At 41.9% G+C, this 13,246-nt stretch overlaps 1 protein-coding gene across 1 annotated transcript in view; it reads right to left on the bottom strand.

Annotated features, from left to right (window-relative positions):
* LOC307022561 (uncharacterized protein) overlaps positions 1 to 12,725 on the bottom strand; it is a 33,799-nt gene extending 21,074 nt beyond the window's left edge. The window contains exon 1 of the mRNA XM_079655392.1: positions 12,605 to 12,725. Coding sequence (XP_079511518.1) covers positions 12,605 to 12,646 — 42 coding nt within the window. The 5' untranslated portion in view covers positions 12,647 to 12,725. The remainder of the gene's footprint in view (positions 1 to 12,604) is intronic.
* Between the last annotated feature and the right edge of the window lie 521 nt (positions 12,726 to 13,246).

The following is a 13,246-nucleotide window of genomic DNA, read 5'->3' as shown; positions in this document are numbered from 1 at the left end:
AAAAAACAGTATACGTGTAAATGTTTTGTTTTTAAATAACTGCAATACAAAATAATAAACAACAAATAAACACATTTCAAATGCTAACCCAACTCTATGATTGACCCTTCTTCGTCATTGTAGGTCATTTCTTCCACATTGGAGATTAAACATCCAGTTGCACCGTCATTTTTAGCAGATCATTGTTAAAATGCAACGGGTGTTTACGGTCACGGTCCACTCACATCCCATAATAAACAGCAGTGTGGTTTATTTAAGGCCACAGAGCGAGTACAGGTTAAGTAAGGCAGCGTTTCTCAGGTTACACTCCGAGCACTCCAGAAGAAAAAGGAAACTCTGCCTCTTTCTTGCTCTCCGTTCCTGCCCAGAGACTCTACCTTTTAGCGAGTCCTCCGTCAGCGTTGGGGGGAAAAACGAGACAGTGATTTGTTACATCACGTTACGGAGGCTAAAGAGAAAGATGCTTATTCGGGCTGACCACTGGCACCCTGGACGACCCATTACGATAAGTGTGTCACTCACGATGCCAAAAATATCCTGGCCAGTGAACGGGAGGCGAAGCCACTTAAGGACCTGGCTGGGTCACCGCCTGCCTCATGGTTACAGTCACAACACTGACACCCACACACACACACACACACACACACACAAATTCAGACAGAGGAAAACATGCTTGGTCACAGTTGTTGTTTTAAATGTAAGCGGTGCAGTGACGCTGTATTTTTGTACTCCAAAACTGGAAATTAATCATCTCCCTGGTTCCGTCCACAATGGGTTTTTCTCCATTGGATTTCGCAATATTGCATAAAATAGCGTTCTTGATACTATCATTTTATGTTTAGTAGGATAACACGACATATTAACACCACTTTTTTACATTTTGAAGCGAAAATGCAGTCTCCAGAAGTTAAAAGCTAACGTTAACCACAGCACTGTCACATGACTTCACGTCACCACCGCTAAGCTAAAGGAGGCTAATGTTGGGCTATAAAGGAACTACAGCACGGTCACATGACTTCACGTCACCACCGCTAAGCTAAAGGTGGCTAATGTTGGGCTATAAGGGAACTACAGCACGGTCACATGACTTCACGTCACCACCGCTAAGCTAAAGGTGGCTAATGTTGGGCTATAAGGGAACCACAGCACGGTCACATGACTTCACGTCACCACCGCTAAGCTAAAGGAGGCTAATGTTGTGCTATAAAGGAACTACAGCATGGTCATGACTTCACGTCACCACCGCTAAGCTAAAGGAGGCTAATGTTGGGCTATAAAAAGAACTACAGCACGGTCACATGACTTCACGTCACCACCGCTAAGCTAAAGGAGGCTAATGTTGGGCTATAAAGGAACTACAGCATGGTCATGACTTCACGTCACCACCGCTAAGCTAAAGGAGGCTAATGTTGGGCTATAAAAAGAACTACAGCACGGTCACATGACTTCACGTCACCACCGCTAAGCTAAAGGAGGCTAATGATGGGCTATAAAAAGAACTACAGCACGGTCACATGACTTCACGTCACCACCGCTAAGCTAAAGGAGGCTAATGATGGGCTATAAAAAGAACTACAGCACGGTCACATGACTTCACGTCACCACCGCTAAGCTAAAGGTGGCTAATGATGGGCTATAAAAAGAACTACAGCACGGTCACATGACTTCACGTCACCACCGCTAAGCTAAAGGATGCTAATGGGTGATGACATTTAGTTGTCTCACTCATACACTTCTTAGCAACTGCCTTTTTGAGCCATGTTGAAGCTTCAGAAATTTTAGTATTTTCTGACTTATTTTATGTTGTAGGACAAAGCATGAATGTCTTGTGATAACCACAGACTTTATTTTAGGCATTCATCCAAAAACAAGCCATTGATTCCCGGACGAGGGAACCAGAACTGCGAAAAATGCTAACTTCCAAATTGATTATAGCATTCATTCCAGCAACACTATTGAATTGTTCGTCTGTGCCACTCTTAATTCCAATGGCAGCATGGAGAGGAAATGGCTTGTGGAGGCCATACTTAAAAACAAATGAGTGAGTGCACTGGAGAGACCGTTGTTTAATCCCTCTCTTTGGCACGGCCATGCAAATACTCAGGTTTGAGAGGAAAACTGTGCCAGAAACAGTTACTGCTGTTTCTGATAGCATATAGGGCTGGGCACCATGACGAAGTACCCTGATATTATAGGCCAAATACCTTCATATTCGGGTTATATTGTAGGGGTTACCATTAATGCTTTCACAAAGTATTTACATAATGAGACTTTTGATAAATAATTATCAGTCAGAGGGTAAAGGCAAACAATTGCAGAGCTACAAGTCTTGTTAATTCGAAAAATACACACCAACTTACTGTAATGCAACCTTAAAATATCCTAAATCTTCCATGATATCTAGTTTCACATCACAATATTAATATATTACCCAACTTTTACAAGCATTACACTTTCAAGTATCACATCAAGAGTCCAGAGTTAGGATTAGCCAGGCAGCTAATACTGTTTAAATGTGTTAATAACTGTCTTTTGCCACACAACACAGACACAATGGTACTAAATAACTCTTCTGCTGTTGCTTTTGTCTGTGTCCCTGCTGACCTACAGCTGCTCCTTTTTAAGAACTGTCGAGTATACTTTAGGACTTAGAAGTTATATTTTGAGTGTACAGTTCAGGGAGAAAACTGTTTATTCTTAGTGTCTTTATGGTAACCTATGTAAAGGGTATTGCTAGGACTGCAACCTATCATTATGTTGAATTAGTGAACTGGTAAATTCACTGGGCCACACTTTAGAGCAGTGACCACCAACTGGCGGCCCGCAGGCCACATCCGGCCCGCCAGACATTCTCATCCGGCCCGCACGACGGGGGTGACTGTGGCGTTGGCGGAGTGGTTACTGCGTTCGGCTCCCACCCATTATTTTTTTTACAACGTCTCGTGAGTAAGGTGCAGTAACGGAGTCCAACAGAGAGGCAGCAGCTGCGGGACAGTAGACTGCGTACTGCGAAACCTTCCCTGCCTTGAAGAAGAAGTGATCCTTCGTTGTGAAGAGTCTGCTTTGTGCGCTCGGCACCACAGCAGCAGCCCCGCTGCGACAGAGTCCAAAAGAGAGGCAGGAGCTGCGGGACAGTAGCCTAGAAGCAGGGTTTGGTTTGAACGGAATACATGTAACGGCGTTACGTAATCAGAATACAAAAATCAAGTAGGCTAACAGCTGGCGTTACATTTGAAAAACGAGTAATCTGATTACAGTTACTTTCGTAAACCTGAAGTGAACACACTTTGGAATACTTATTGGAATTATTGGTGGAAAAGTTTCCTCACAAAATGTAATATTCATTACCGGCAGAACTGTGTGCACACTGCAAAGCGCTGCAGCCTGTCTGTGAGCGAGAGAGATGCAGTGTGTCTGTGAGGCCCCGCCCCCCCACGCAGATGAGAGAGAGAGAGATCTCTTTTTAAATATATTGAAAGTTAGAAACGGAGATGGTTAGATCAAATGTGCAAGATAACGTTTATGTAGCATTTATTTATTGTCGCTGTCGCTGGCCCGCGATAGTGTCTATTGGATACATTTTGGCCCTTGGACAAATGTAGTTGGTGACCCCTGCTTTAGAGGCTTAAACAAGCACAAATGTGGCATTTTTTGATAAGTAAACATTAGGGCTGCACGGTTTGGGGAAATAATCTAATTGCGATTTTTCTGACAGATATTGCGATTCGATTTGCGATATTTGTTTTTAAGCGACCCAACGGAAGTTTATTTTAAAATGCGGCCATATCTCCGGCTAGGAAGGTCGCATCAACGTGCTCCCGTCTCTAGCACCCCCGCAGCCCGAGCTACGAGTGGAAGAACTAAACTTACATGAAACTTCCGTTGGGTTGCTTTAAAGTCAAGCTTCAGTTTAAGATTCACCCTGTAATAGAAACATGTGATGGAGCATTACTAACCTGGCTCAGATGGTTCACCAAACCATCTAGGAGAGCTCCATTGAAGCCATTTGGAAAGGGCAGGCACTTTCAAAAATACTTGGCAGGTGATTGGATCAATCTGTCTATCACCTTCTATCATGGGCCACTTCTGATTGGTTAACAATGGCTGGTACATGTGGAGCACAGCACTTCTGATTGGTGTGGATGACTGACACACAAGAAGAACATTGCAGGCTTTGCGATTTGATAATTGTATCATTTCAAATTGCGATTTCGATTTTAAATCGATTAATCGTTCAGCCCTAGTTAACATTTGTAACAACCCTCTACATTGTTACACATTAATTTAATCAACAAATCCATTACTTTTCTAATTATTTGAGCACTAGTTTCTGCTTTACTGCTGGTATTAAGCTCTACAACAGGAGGCTTGCACTGGGTATTGATCCACTTTGCTAGGATAATTTCAGTATGCACAGTCTTTTTACCAGCTCATCCTAGATGCACTCAACATCTTTGGTTTTATGAGCCTTGAGAATATAACTTAAAACAGTAGCTATACTACATCAGGGAAAACAGAAAGCAACGCCATGACTGGAGGGCGAAATCCACACAAACAGACGTCATGATCGATTTCCTCAAAAGACATAAAGAGAGCAAGCATCTGTTCCTCCTTCTACTTTCTATGATGAGGCATACCATTTTTTTTCTGTAGAGAGCAAAGGTGAGAGCTGTATGAAGAGGCAGGAAGCATCAGTCTCTACTTTCTACGATCAACAACTGCCGCCAATTTAAAAGGTTAACCACTTTATTCCATAAAAACACACACGCGCAATGCGTCATGTAAATGAAGTCTGTAGTCTGATGCTCGGAGGACGATATTACTATGCTAATACGGAGCATTTTAGAAAGGTAAATGTCAAAAGAAATGAATTACCTTTGGATTGCGACGTGCCCTGATGCAATAGCCAAAGTTTGACATTTTGCCCGTGGAGGAACTGGTTTTAATGTGCAACTCAGGGCGTACAGTTATTCAGATTCATAATTCTACTGTCAGGGACGTATGAAAACCAAAGCGTTCACTTTTATAATCAGATATTGGGTGCATGCAGTATTTTGCTGTAGTTTGGGGAAGTCAATAAAGCTGGAAGCAATCGGTCAATGCTTAGTTTTCTTCTGACGTGTATCAAAAATTCCACCAAAGCAACCGTTTCCTAAAATTCACCAGTGTGCTATTCACTGACATATCTTATAGTGTAGGAGAAAACGTTACAATCTTGTGTGCTTCTGTTAAACATATATCTTATTTCATGCATATGCATATATATACATATACATTATATATATATATACACACATACATACATACATACATACATACATACATACATATCATTACTATTATTATTATTTATTACATTACAGATTTTATTTTTATACTCCTGGACATAATTACTGCACTTTATTCCTTTATTCCTTTATTCCTTATTCCTAAGTATGTATGCTGCGTGTATTTTGTTGTCTTATGTTGTGATGTTTTTGTTTCTTGAAAGGGAGAAGCATTTATTATTATCTCATTGTACATGTATAATGACAAACGATTCTATTCTATGCATCTAACCACAAACCAATTAAAAAAAACATTGACTTTGAGACATGGGAGCGCTAAAATGCTAACTCATTCCGTGGTTTTAGGACTCATTCCTGTACCACTCTATTAAAGGGGCCCTATTGTGCTTTTTAGGGTTTCCCTTTCCTGTAGTGTGTTATATAGGTTGCCTAAAACGCCTCCACACATCCCTGTGTAACATTCGCGCTCTCGCGTACGATGTGATAGCGCTGTCTGGTTTCAGACAGAGGGTGAAAAGAGGTGCTGCAGCACAGGCAGTGAGACGTATAAAGAGTTTTTGAACTTTAAAGCATGGAGACATGTCCCAGCAGAGACACTAATAACAAATATGAACCTAAAAATTATCATAATTTAAACTCATCTGCTAAGGAAAATGCAACGCTGACTTTAGCTGTCAGCAGGTCGACCCAAAGTAAATAAGTAAGGGTGATGTTAAAGAAGAAAGACGGATTGCTGGTGACACGTGGAGTAAGAGCAGGTCAGAGACGCTCCTGAGGCAGCAACACACACACACTGACACACACATTAAAAACACACACACAACGACCACCGAGTAACTGGCTCACTTTATGCACAAATACACACAGCTGTCAGGGGCAGACGAAGATCATTCACAAAACACCCAACCCCTCCTTCTCCTGGGTATCACTGACACCGTTTCTCCCTCACCGTCACACACACATCTTCCAGTCTCTCACACACACACACCATCATCCAGTCTCTCACACACACACACACACACACACACACACACACACACACACACACAGAGTTGCCGGGAGGCAGCATGCTGTCCATGTGGCGTGTGGAGAATCATTACTCAGCAAAGCAGAGTGAAAGAGCCGAGAGTGAACTTCCTCTTCGAAAGCTCGGGCTTCCTCTTTATTCTCCACAGTGGGAGGAATGTATTGTTCTGAATGTTTTCTTGGAAACGTGTGTTGTGTATTTGCAAGTGGGACATTCAAAAAGTGCTTCAGCAGCTTTCAAAGAACAGCATTTCACTTTCTAGGGATTCTGTTTAGGTTGACACTCGGTGGACTGTCCATAGACGCAACTCTTATCGTTCTCCACATTTTAAAATACATTTAATTAATCATTTGAAATACAAAAAGTCTCAAGAAGAGCTGCAACCAGAAATTACATGTATGACTAATTAAAAAAACGATTCATCTTTTATTCTATCAAGTGAATTACCTTTGATTTACTTCTTTGAAGCCATGTGACATTTTTAAATCGAATGATTTGTCTGAAAAAAAAGTATATTTCCATAAAATTCCATGGCCTGTGGGAAAATGTAATCATAAGAAATGACTCTGGAAAAGCTGCAGATAGAGCCATAAGAAATGAATGCAACTGATTATTTAATTTTTAATGTTGTTTTTATAGGCAATAATTACATTTTTGTTAGTTCCAGGTTTAATATGTGCAATAAGTTCATTTCAATACGTTCTGCAATAAACGTTGAACCAGTCCGGCCCTCCACTAGTACTCATTTTTTTATTTTGGCCCACTGTGTATTTGAGTTTGAAACCCATGTGAAAATATGACAAGGAAAAACATTAAATCTGCATATTTCAGAAGCTTAAACGAGCAGATTTGGAAAGGGCTGAAATGATTGCTCAGTTAATTAAAATTAAAATATATTCCATGAATCATTTGAAGTGATTCTTATCAGAACAATACAAAAACATATGCAGTACCAGCTTTTCAAATGTGTGACTTCCTTTTTAATTAAGCTGTGTTTTAGTTAAATAGCTAAGTATCTTTGGACATTCCCAGACATCACTTTGAGCTTTTGGATATTGTGATTAGATTAATCAGTCAATTGGGAAAGATATTCGCAATCGATAAAAAACTAATATCAAATTGTCGGCTGTAATTGGCTATCATTTTGTGCTAATCTTTGAACACATTTTGATCACTCTAATTCTCATTGCAGAAGGCAAATGTAATATTATTTAAATCCTGTTTCAGTGTGAAGGACTCTGCTTTGAGTATACTTCAAATATCCAGTTTGAACTCAAATCAAATGTCCAATAATCACTGAAATAAATGACACTTAGCTCAGCTCTGGTGTGTTAAATATGAGCATCGTGATCAGTTTAAAGCTCTAATTAGTTTACTTTTGAATAACAATGCCGACACAGGCGAGATGTTTTGTGCTGTTTTATATTAAATACATTCAATCTTCATTACTAGTGAGACTTTTTGGCACCGTAAAGCTGTCATGAGTCTGTTTGTTTGTACGCTACTTTCCAATTTGCAGGGCTTCCCTTGTACATCCGCAGCAGAGCCATTAGCATCTGTCAATTTAACAGCCTCGCTTCGGTGTTTTTCATTATGTTCTTCCCAAAGAAATATTTCCAAAGTGTCTTCGATTATGATTTAATTCTAATTCAATTTGGGGAGTCAGCCTTGCAGATCTGAAGGGGGGATTTTCCCGACTCCCATGTGTGAGGCGGAGGGAAACACCTGGCGTTAAAACCATCAGAAAGCAACCCCGCCAAAACACACTTGTGAGTATTTGTTTGTGTGTAATGAAAACCCATAATATTAGCCCCTCACACACCCATAATATTAGCCCCTCACACACCACTCAATTAGCACATTATTCATCTTCAGCAGGTGGCCCGAGGCAGGTGAATCGCTCCATAAAAATCATCTATCGAAACATTACCGGCGATATATCCGCCAGTTAAAAGGCCAATAGTGGCGCCGGTAATGAAGGGAGAGTTAAAGCATTTAATATAATGCGCACAGCCGACAGCAACTATCATGGACAGGGGATAGTCTGTGAGAAACACTTTCAACACTATTCACTTTCTGTCCCATACAGACCCTGTTTTTACCAACTTTAAGTGTAACAAATAAAGTCTTTAATTACCAGACAGTCACTCTTTTTCCACGTGCACATAAAGACTGAGCCTAGACTTCTTGATCAAACTCTTCAAAATATGAATATTTAGTATATAAAAAGCATAAGAAGTGTTCAGATAGAAGTTGAAAGAACGCAAGCGCCAACAAAGATTACTGCAAACTACTTTCACAGCGAGACATTATTCTAAGTTCATAGCTCTAATTTAACGACAAATATACAAAGGAAATGTTGTTTTGTACACAATACAATGAAATATAGAGATTAAACCTAGATATTATTAGGGCGACTGTGGCTGCGCGGGAGTGCGGTCCCAGCCCATGCAGTCAACATGTCGATGTATCCTTGGGAAAGATACTTAACCCTGAGTTGCTCCCGATGGCCAACGGTGTGTGAGTCTGTGTGAATGTTAGGTCCTAGAGTAAGGTATACTGCTCTGTGTGAATGGGTGAATGACATGTAGTATGTAAAGCGCTTTGAGGGGTCTTAAAGACTGGATAAAGCGCTATATAAGTACAGTCCATTTACCATTATTCAGTGAGACGAGTGTTGCTGATTCTAGGCTACATCCAGAACTGACTAGAAAGGTAATAAACTTTAGGTTTCTGAAGTCTTGAGTCTATTGAGCAATAGAATGACTAAGATATGTAAATGAAAAGAGTATCATCAGAAATACTTTTCCCAACGCAATCTCAATCAGCGTTTCCACCAGGGGGGCGTCTCGCCGCCATTTGACGCCTTTATTCAGCTTGTTACGCCCTGAACTCGAGCCGAGGGCTTCCAAAAAAAGTAATAATTTGAGAGAAGATCGAGAGTTTTATCGCTTGAAATGACGAAAAGGAAAAAGGAGAAGGACATCCCTCTGGTGGAGGGGCAAAGGAGTCTGGTGGGATTAATTTTGCCGCCAGCGAAGCGCGTTCCTGTGACGGGAAAAAACAGAACACCGCCGCATCTTCCAAGGACCGTGCCAGGAGGGGTGTCCCTGTCGGCAGGGAGACATTAAGAGATAGGATAAGGGACGGCGCAATTCTAAATTGTGTGTGTGCATACGTTAAGAGATAGTATCTATAAGGGACGGCTCAATTCAAAATTGTGTGTGTGCATACGTTAAGAGATAGTATCTATAAGGGACGGCTCAATTCAAAATTCAAGTGACGTGACACGACGTGGCGTCACCCCCGCGCGCTCTCGGGGTGGACGCGCTCTCGGGGTGGACGCCCTCTCAGCCCTGGTCTGGCGGAAACACTAATCTCAATACAAAAGAATATAACCCATGTGGTCATCAATGTGGTCATCATCACAGTAGCCTCAATATTAAGATGGCTAAAACATTGGCATCAAAAAAATATGTCCAAAAATAGATGCGTCAACTGAGAAAAGTTCACCGAAGAGATGCTGTGAATTTACCTGATTTACCTTAATTAAATCTGGATATGAACCAGGGCTGGAAGATATATAATTATTTCAGCATCACGCACAAACACTCACATCACAGGACATTAAATGCCAAGTGACATTTCCTATAATTAATCTATGAGAGAAGTCTATCTGATAGAACATGTACTGCATCTTAAAGCTTCTTAGGTTCATGGGGTTTGATGATAGTGAGCCACATGAAGCGATCCAACGACCGCAATTACTTCTTTTGATAAATGTATCAAACAACCAAGGAGAACACGCTCGTGATTGACCACATCCTGAAAATGAGTGGTGTAAAAGGTACAAAAAAACAGCTTAAAGAAACATTTGACCGCTCAATGAAACACAACTTCTGTAACGTGGAAATAATTTAGCTACATCAAGATAGGCATGATGTTCACCAGCATCAGTTACACTCCTGTATCTTGAGCAGCTTCGTTCGGACACTTCTTCGCACACAGGAAGTGACAAATTGAAACGGAAATCCAACTTTACTCAATCAGCAGCACTACTGAATCAAAAGGGCTCATCAGCAAGACACTTCTTATTCTCTGAAGATTCCCAGTTGAGTTTGACCATGCTGCCTAAATATCTCGACATATAGATTAAAATAATTTGAACCAAACCTTTTTGCTGACATTTAAAGGTGGAAATCAACATAAAGACCAGCGAATAGCACCTTAAAGTTTAAACGGCAACATGTGTGGTATCACTTCTAGATGAACTGTGTGTGTGTTAGAAAGAAATAATGCAGCACAAAAATAAGAATAAAGCAACACACATACAGCAGTACCTTAGTAGTATATGCCTAAAGCCGCAAAGTTAACCAACACAAAAAAATATGGGATGATGCAACGACAGAATTAATTGAATCGCAAACAAAATATTGTCTCTAAAAGAAGTGAATACAATTTCCTCTTTGAGTGAAAAACAAACAGATTTATTTCCTAAAAGGAATCACATGCCTTATTCGTAACAAAAGCAACAGACTGGCGCCAACCTTCACGTGTTTATCTAGATGACAGAAATAGTCCTTCATAGTACTGTACACACTCCACTGATGCTGCCTTTGACAAATAATTGCAGAGTGAAAACAGTGCACATGTGGCTGTTATCACTGAAGAGAGAGGAGGGAGGGAGAGACACTGTTGATACTCTCTCTCGCTCTCCCTCTCTCTCTCTCTCTCTGCATGTGGAGGCGAATTAAGCTATTGTATCCTGCTGGAAGAAGCACGGAAAAAAAAGCCGTGACACTCTGATGACACCTTGGCTGCTTGTAAACAAAACTGCAGCCAGTCCAACCCTCTCACATGGCCCGGGAGATAAAGGGACTTCAAACTGATCTGGAAACAGTGGGAAACACACTTGTGCAACAGTGCTTCATGACCACACCTACTCTATGTGCTGAACCAGAGTCAGCCAAATAAAAAAGCAGCTGTGCACAGAGTACCAAACTGAACAAGTGTAAAGATAAAACACTTCAGGTGCATGTGTGAGGTCAACTAAAAATGATAAAAGTTACCTGTGCATGAGGTGGATCTTTGGAGTACAGTCATCATGCAAATGACTGCAGTGGGAGGAACTGTGTTCTTAAGAAATGCTTTAAATAGATGCAACCAATGAGTAAATAATATTCTGGAATAATAGTGCTGTTTCTGTTGCAATGGGAGAATTAAGGTGCATTTTGATGTACATACAAATACATATTTGTATGCAAATGCCTGCATTAATGTTTTAAAATGAATACAGAAAATAATAAGGATGCCTTGCCACGGTGCAGGAATATATCCGTGCAAAGGGTGGCTGTTTTTCTGCAGCCTTTTCCATTAGATGCAATTATAAATGGCCGAGAGCCGAGGGAAAGGGGGAGCCAATCAGATCTCTGCTCGCATGTCAACCTAAGACCAACTGTCTCCTGGCTCTGACAGCAGGATTTTACCTCCATAATTCAAATCCCAGAGCAAAGGCAATCTGCACTTTGCCAACTCTTAAAGCTCCGTGTTTACAAGGCGGCACATGGAGCACAGAGGCAAAGGAGAGGAGGGGGGAAAAAGGCGAAAACCGAGCCACAAATGAATGAAAACCCCTCCGTTTCCGTCAGGATGAATCAATCGCGGCCACAATTACACTTTGATCCGAGTAAACACTCCGCAGCATGCATGTTTTGCCATGCACAAGACTGAGACACAAACCCCACCTTGCCTTTTTAAAACCGACACAGTGTTCTTCTTTCACGTTAATGATTATGCAAATGTTACTTAACCACAATTTGCATCTTGTTTATTACCCCTGACAGCCATTGACACACTTTTGATAGCACTGTTTAGGAGCACAACATGCGAAACTAGGTTAGATTCTTACAGAAATAACTTAAAACCCTACAATGAAGCGAGGAGAAGAAGCACTGCGCCTTATCTCCCTCTCTGCACACACACATGCACACACTTTCTCCTGACAAACTCTGGCTCTACTTAGTCAAACTCTTTGCCCTGTACCCAGCAGGGACACACTACTAATCCCTCTACAACTCTGGAAGTTGTTTCCAACACACTATGTGGCTTCTTTCTCGGTGTAAAACACAGTTACAAGGGGCTGGTGTTGTGGAGAAAAGAGAGAGGCAGCCATTTTAAGAGCTCTTGCTACATAGACAATGGCTGAGTCCAATGCAATATGCAACTCTTAACAGTGCTTGTTGTGCGGGTTAACTCAGTGAAAGTGTGCTTGTGCAGTGAGTGAGTTTACCTGGTTTCTGCTGGGAGGTTGTCCAGTGTTTCCCGGGCTCATGGGAGCTTGATGGTGGCTCCTTTGTTGCCAACCCGGATGGACCCCACCACCACCACCTCCTCCTCCTCCTCCTCCTCCACCACCACCACCACCACCACCACCAGCTCCATACTGACTGCCCATATCTGCTGGTCCCTTGCTGGCCCCTTCCTGATTGTTATAGTCTCCTTGGGGGTAATTCGGATAGCTCCTTGCTGAACTGGGGGATGTCAAAAGCTGATTTAAAGTTGGCGTGGATGTAGGTTGTTGGGTTCCCATGTTATACCTCTGATTATTGTACGAAGCAGCAGTGGTTCCTCCTGCTGGCTGCTGCTTGCCTGGCTGCCCCCCGGCCGTTGGAGCCTGGCTGTTATTTCGCGGGGAAGTCATGGCTCCGTAGCCCTGGTAGGAAGAAGAAGAGGAAGAAGAAGTCCTGTTCTGGAAAGGGCTATAGTTGTTGTAATGGTTGGGGTTGGGGTATTCGTGTGAGTTAGCCGGGTAAGGGTCCATCATGCCCGGCCCCGATGCAGCTGCCATGCCAGGGCTTTGTTGTCCGCCATGTTGATGAAAAGGGGCCCGGCTGTAGTGCTGGTTGTAACCGTAAGGAGGTGGAGGAAAGGG

The sequence above is a fragment of the Notothenia rossii genome (genome assembly GCF_949606895.1).
Source record: "Notothenia rossii genome assembly, chromosome: 10".
NCBI classification, from domain to species: Eukaryota; Metazoa; Chordata; class Actinopteri; order Perciformes; family Nototheniidae; genus Notothenia; species Notothenia rossii.
The sequence above is the reverse complement of the archived record's forward strand: the minus strand, read 5'-3'. Positions and strand labels throughout refer to the sequence as shown.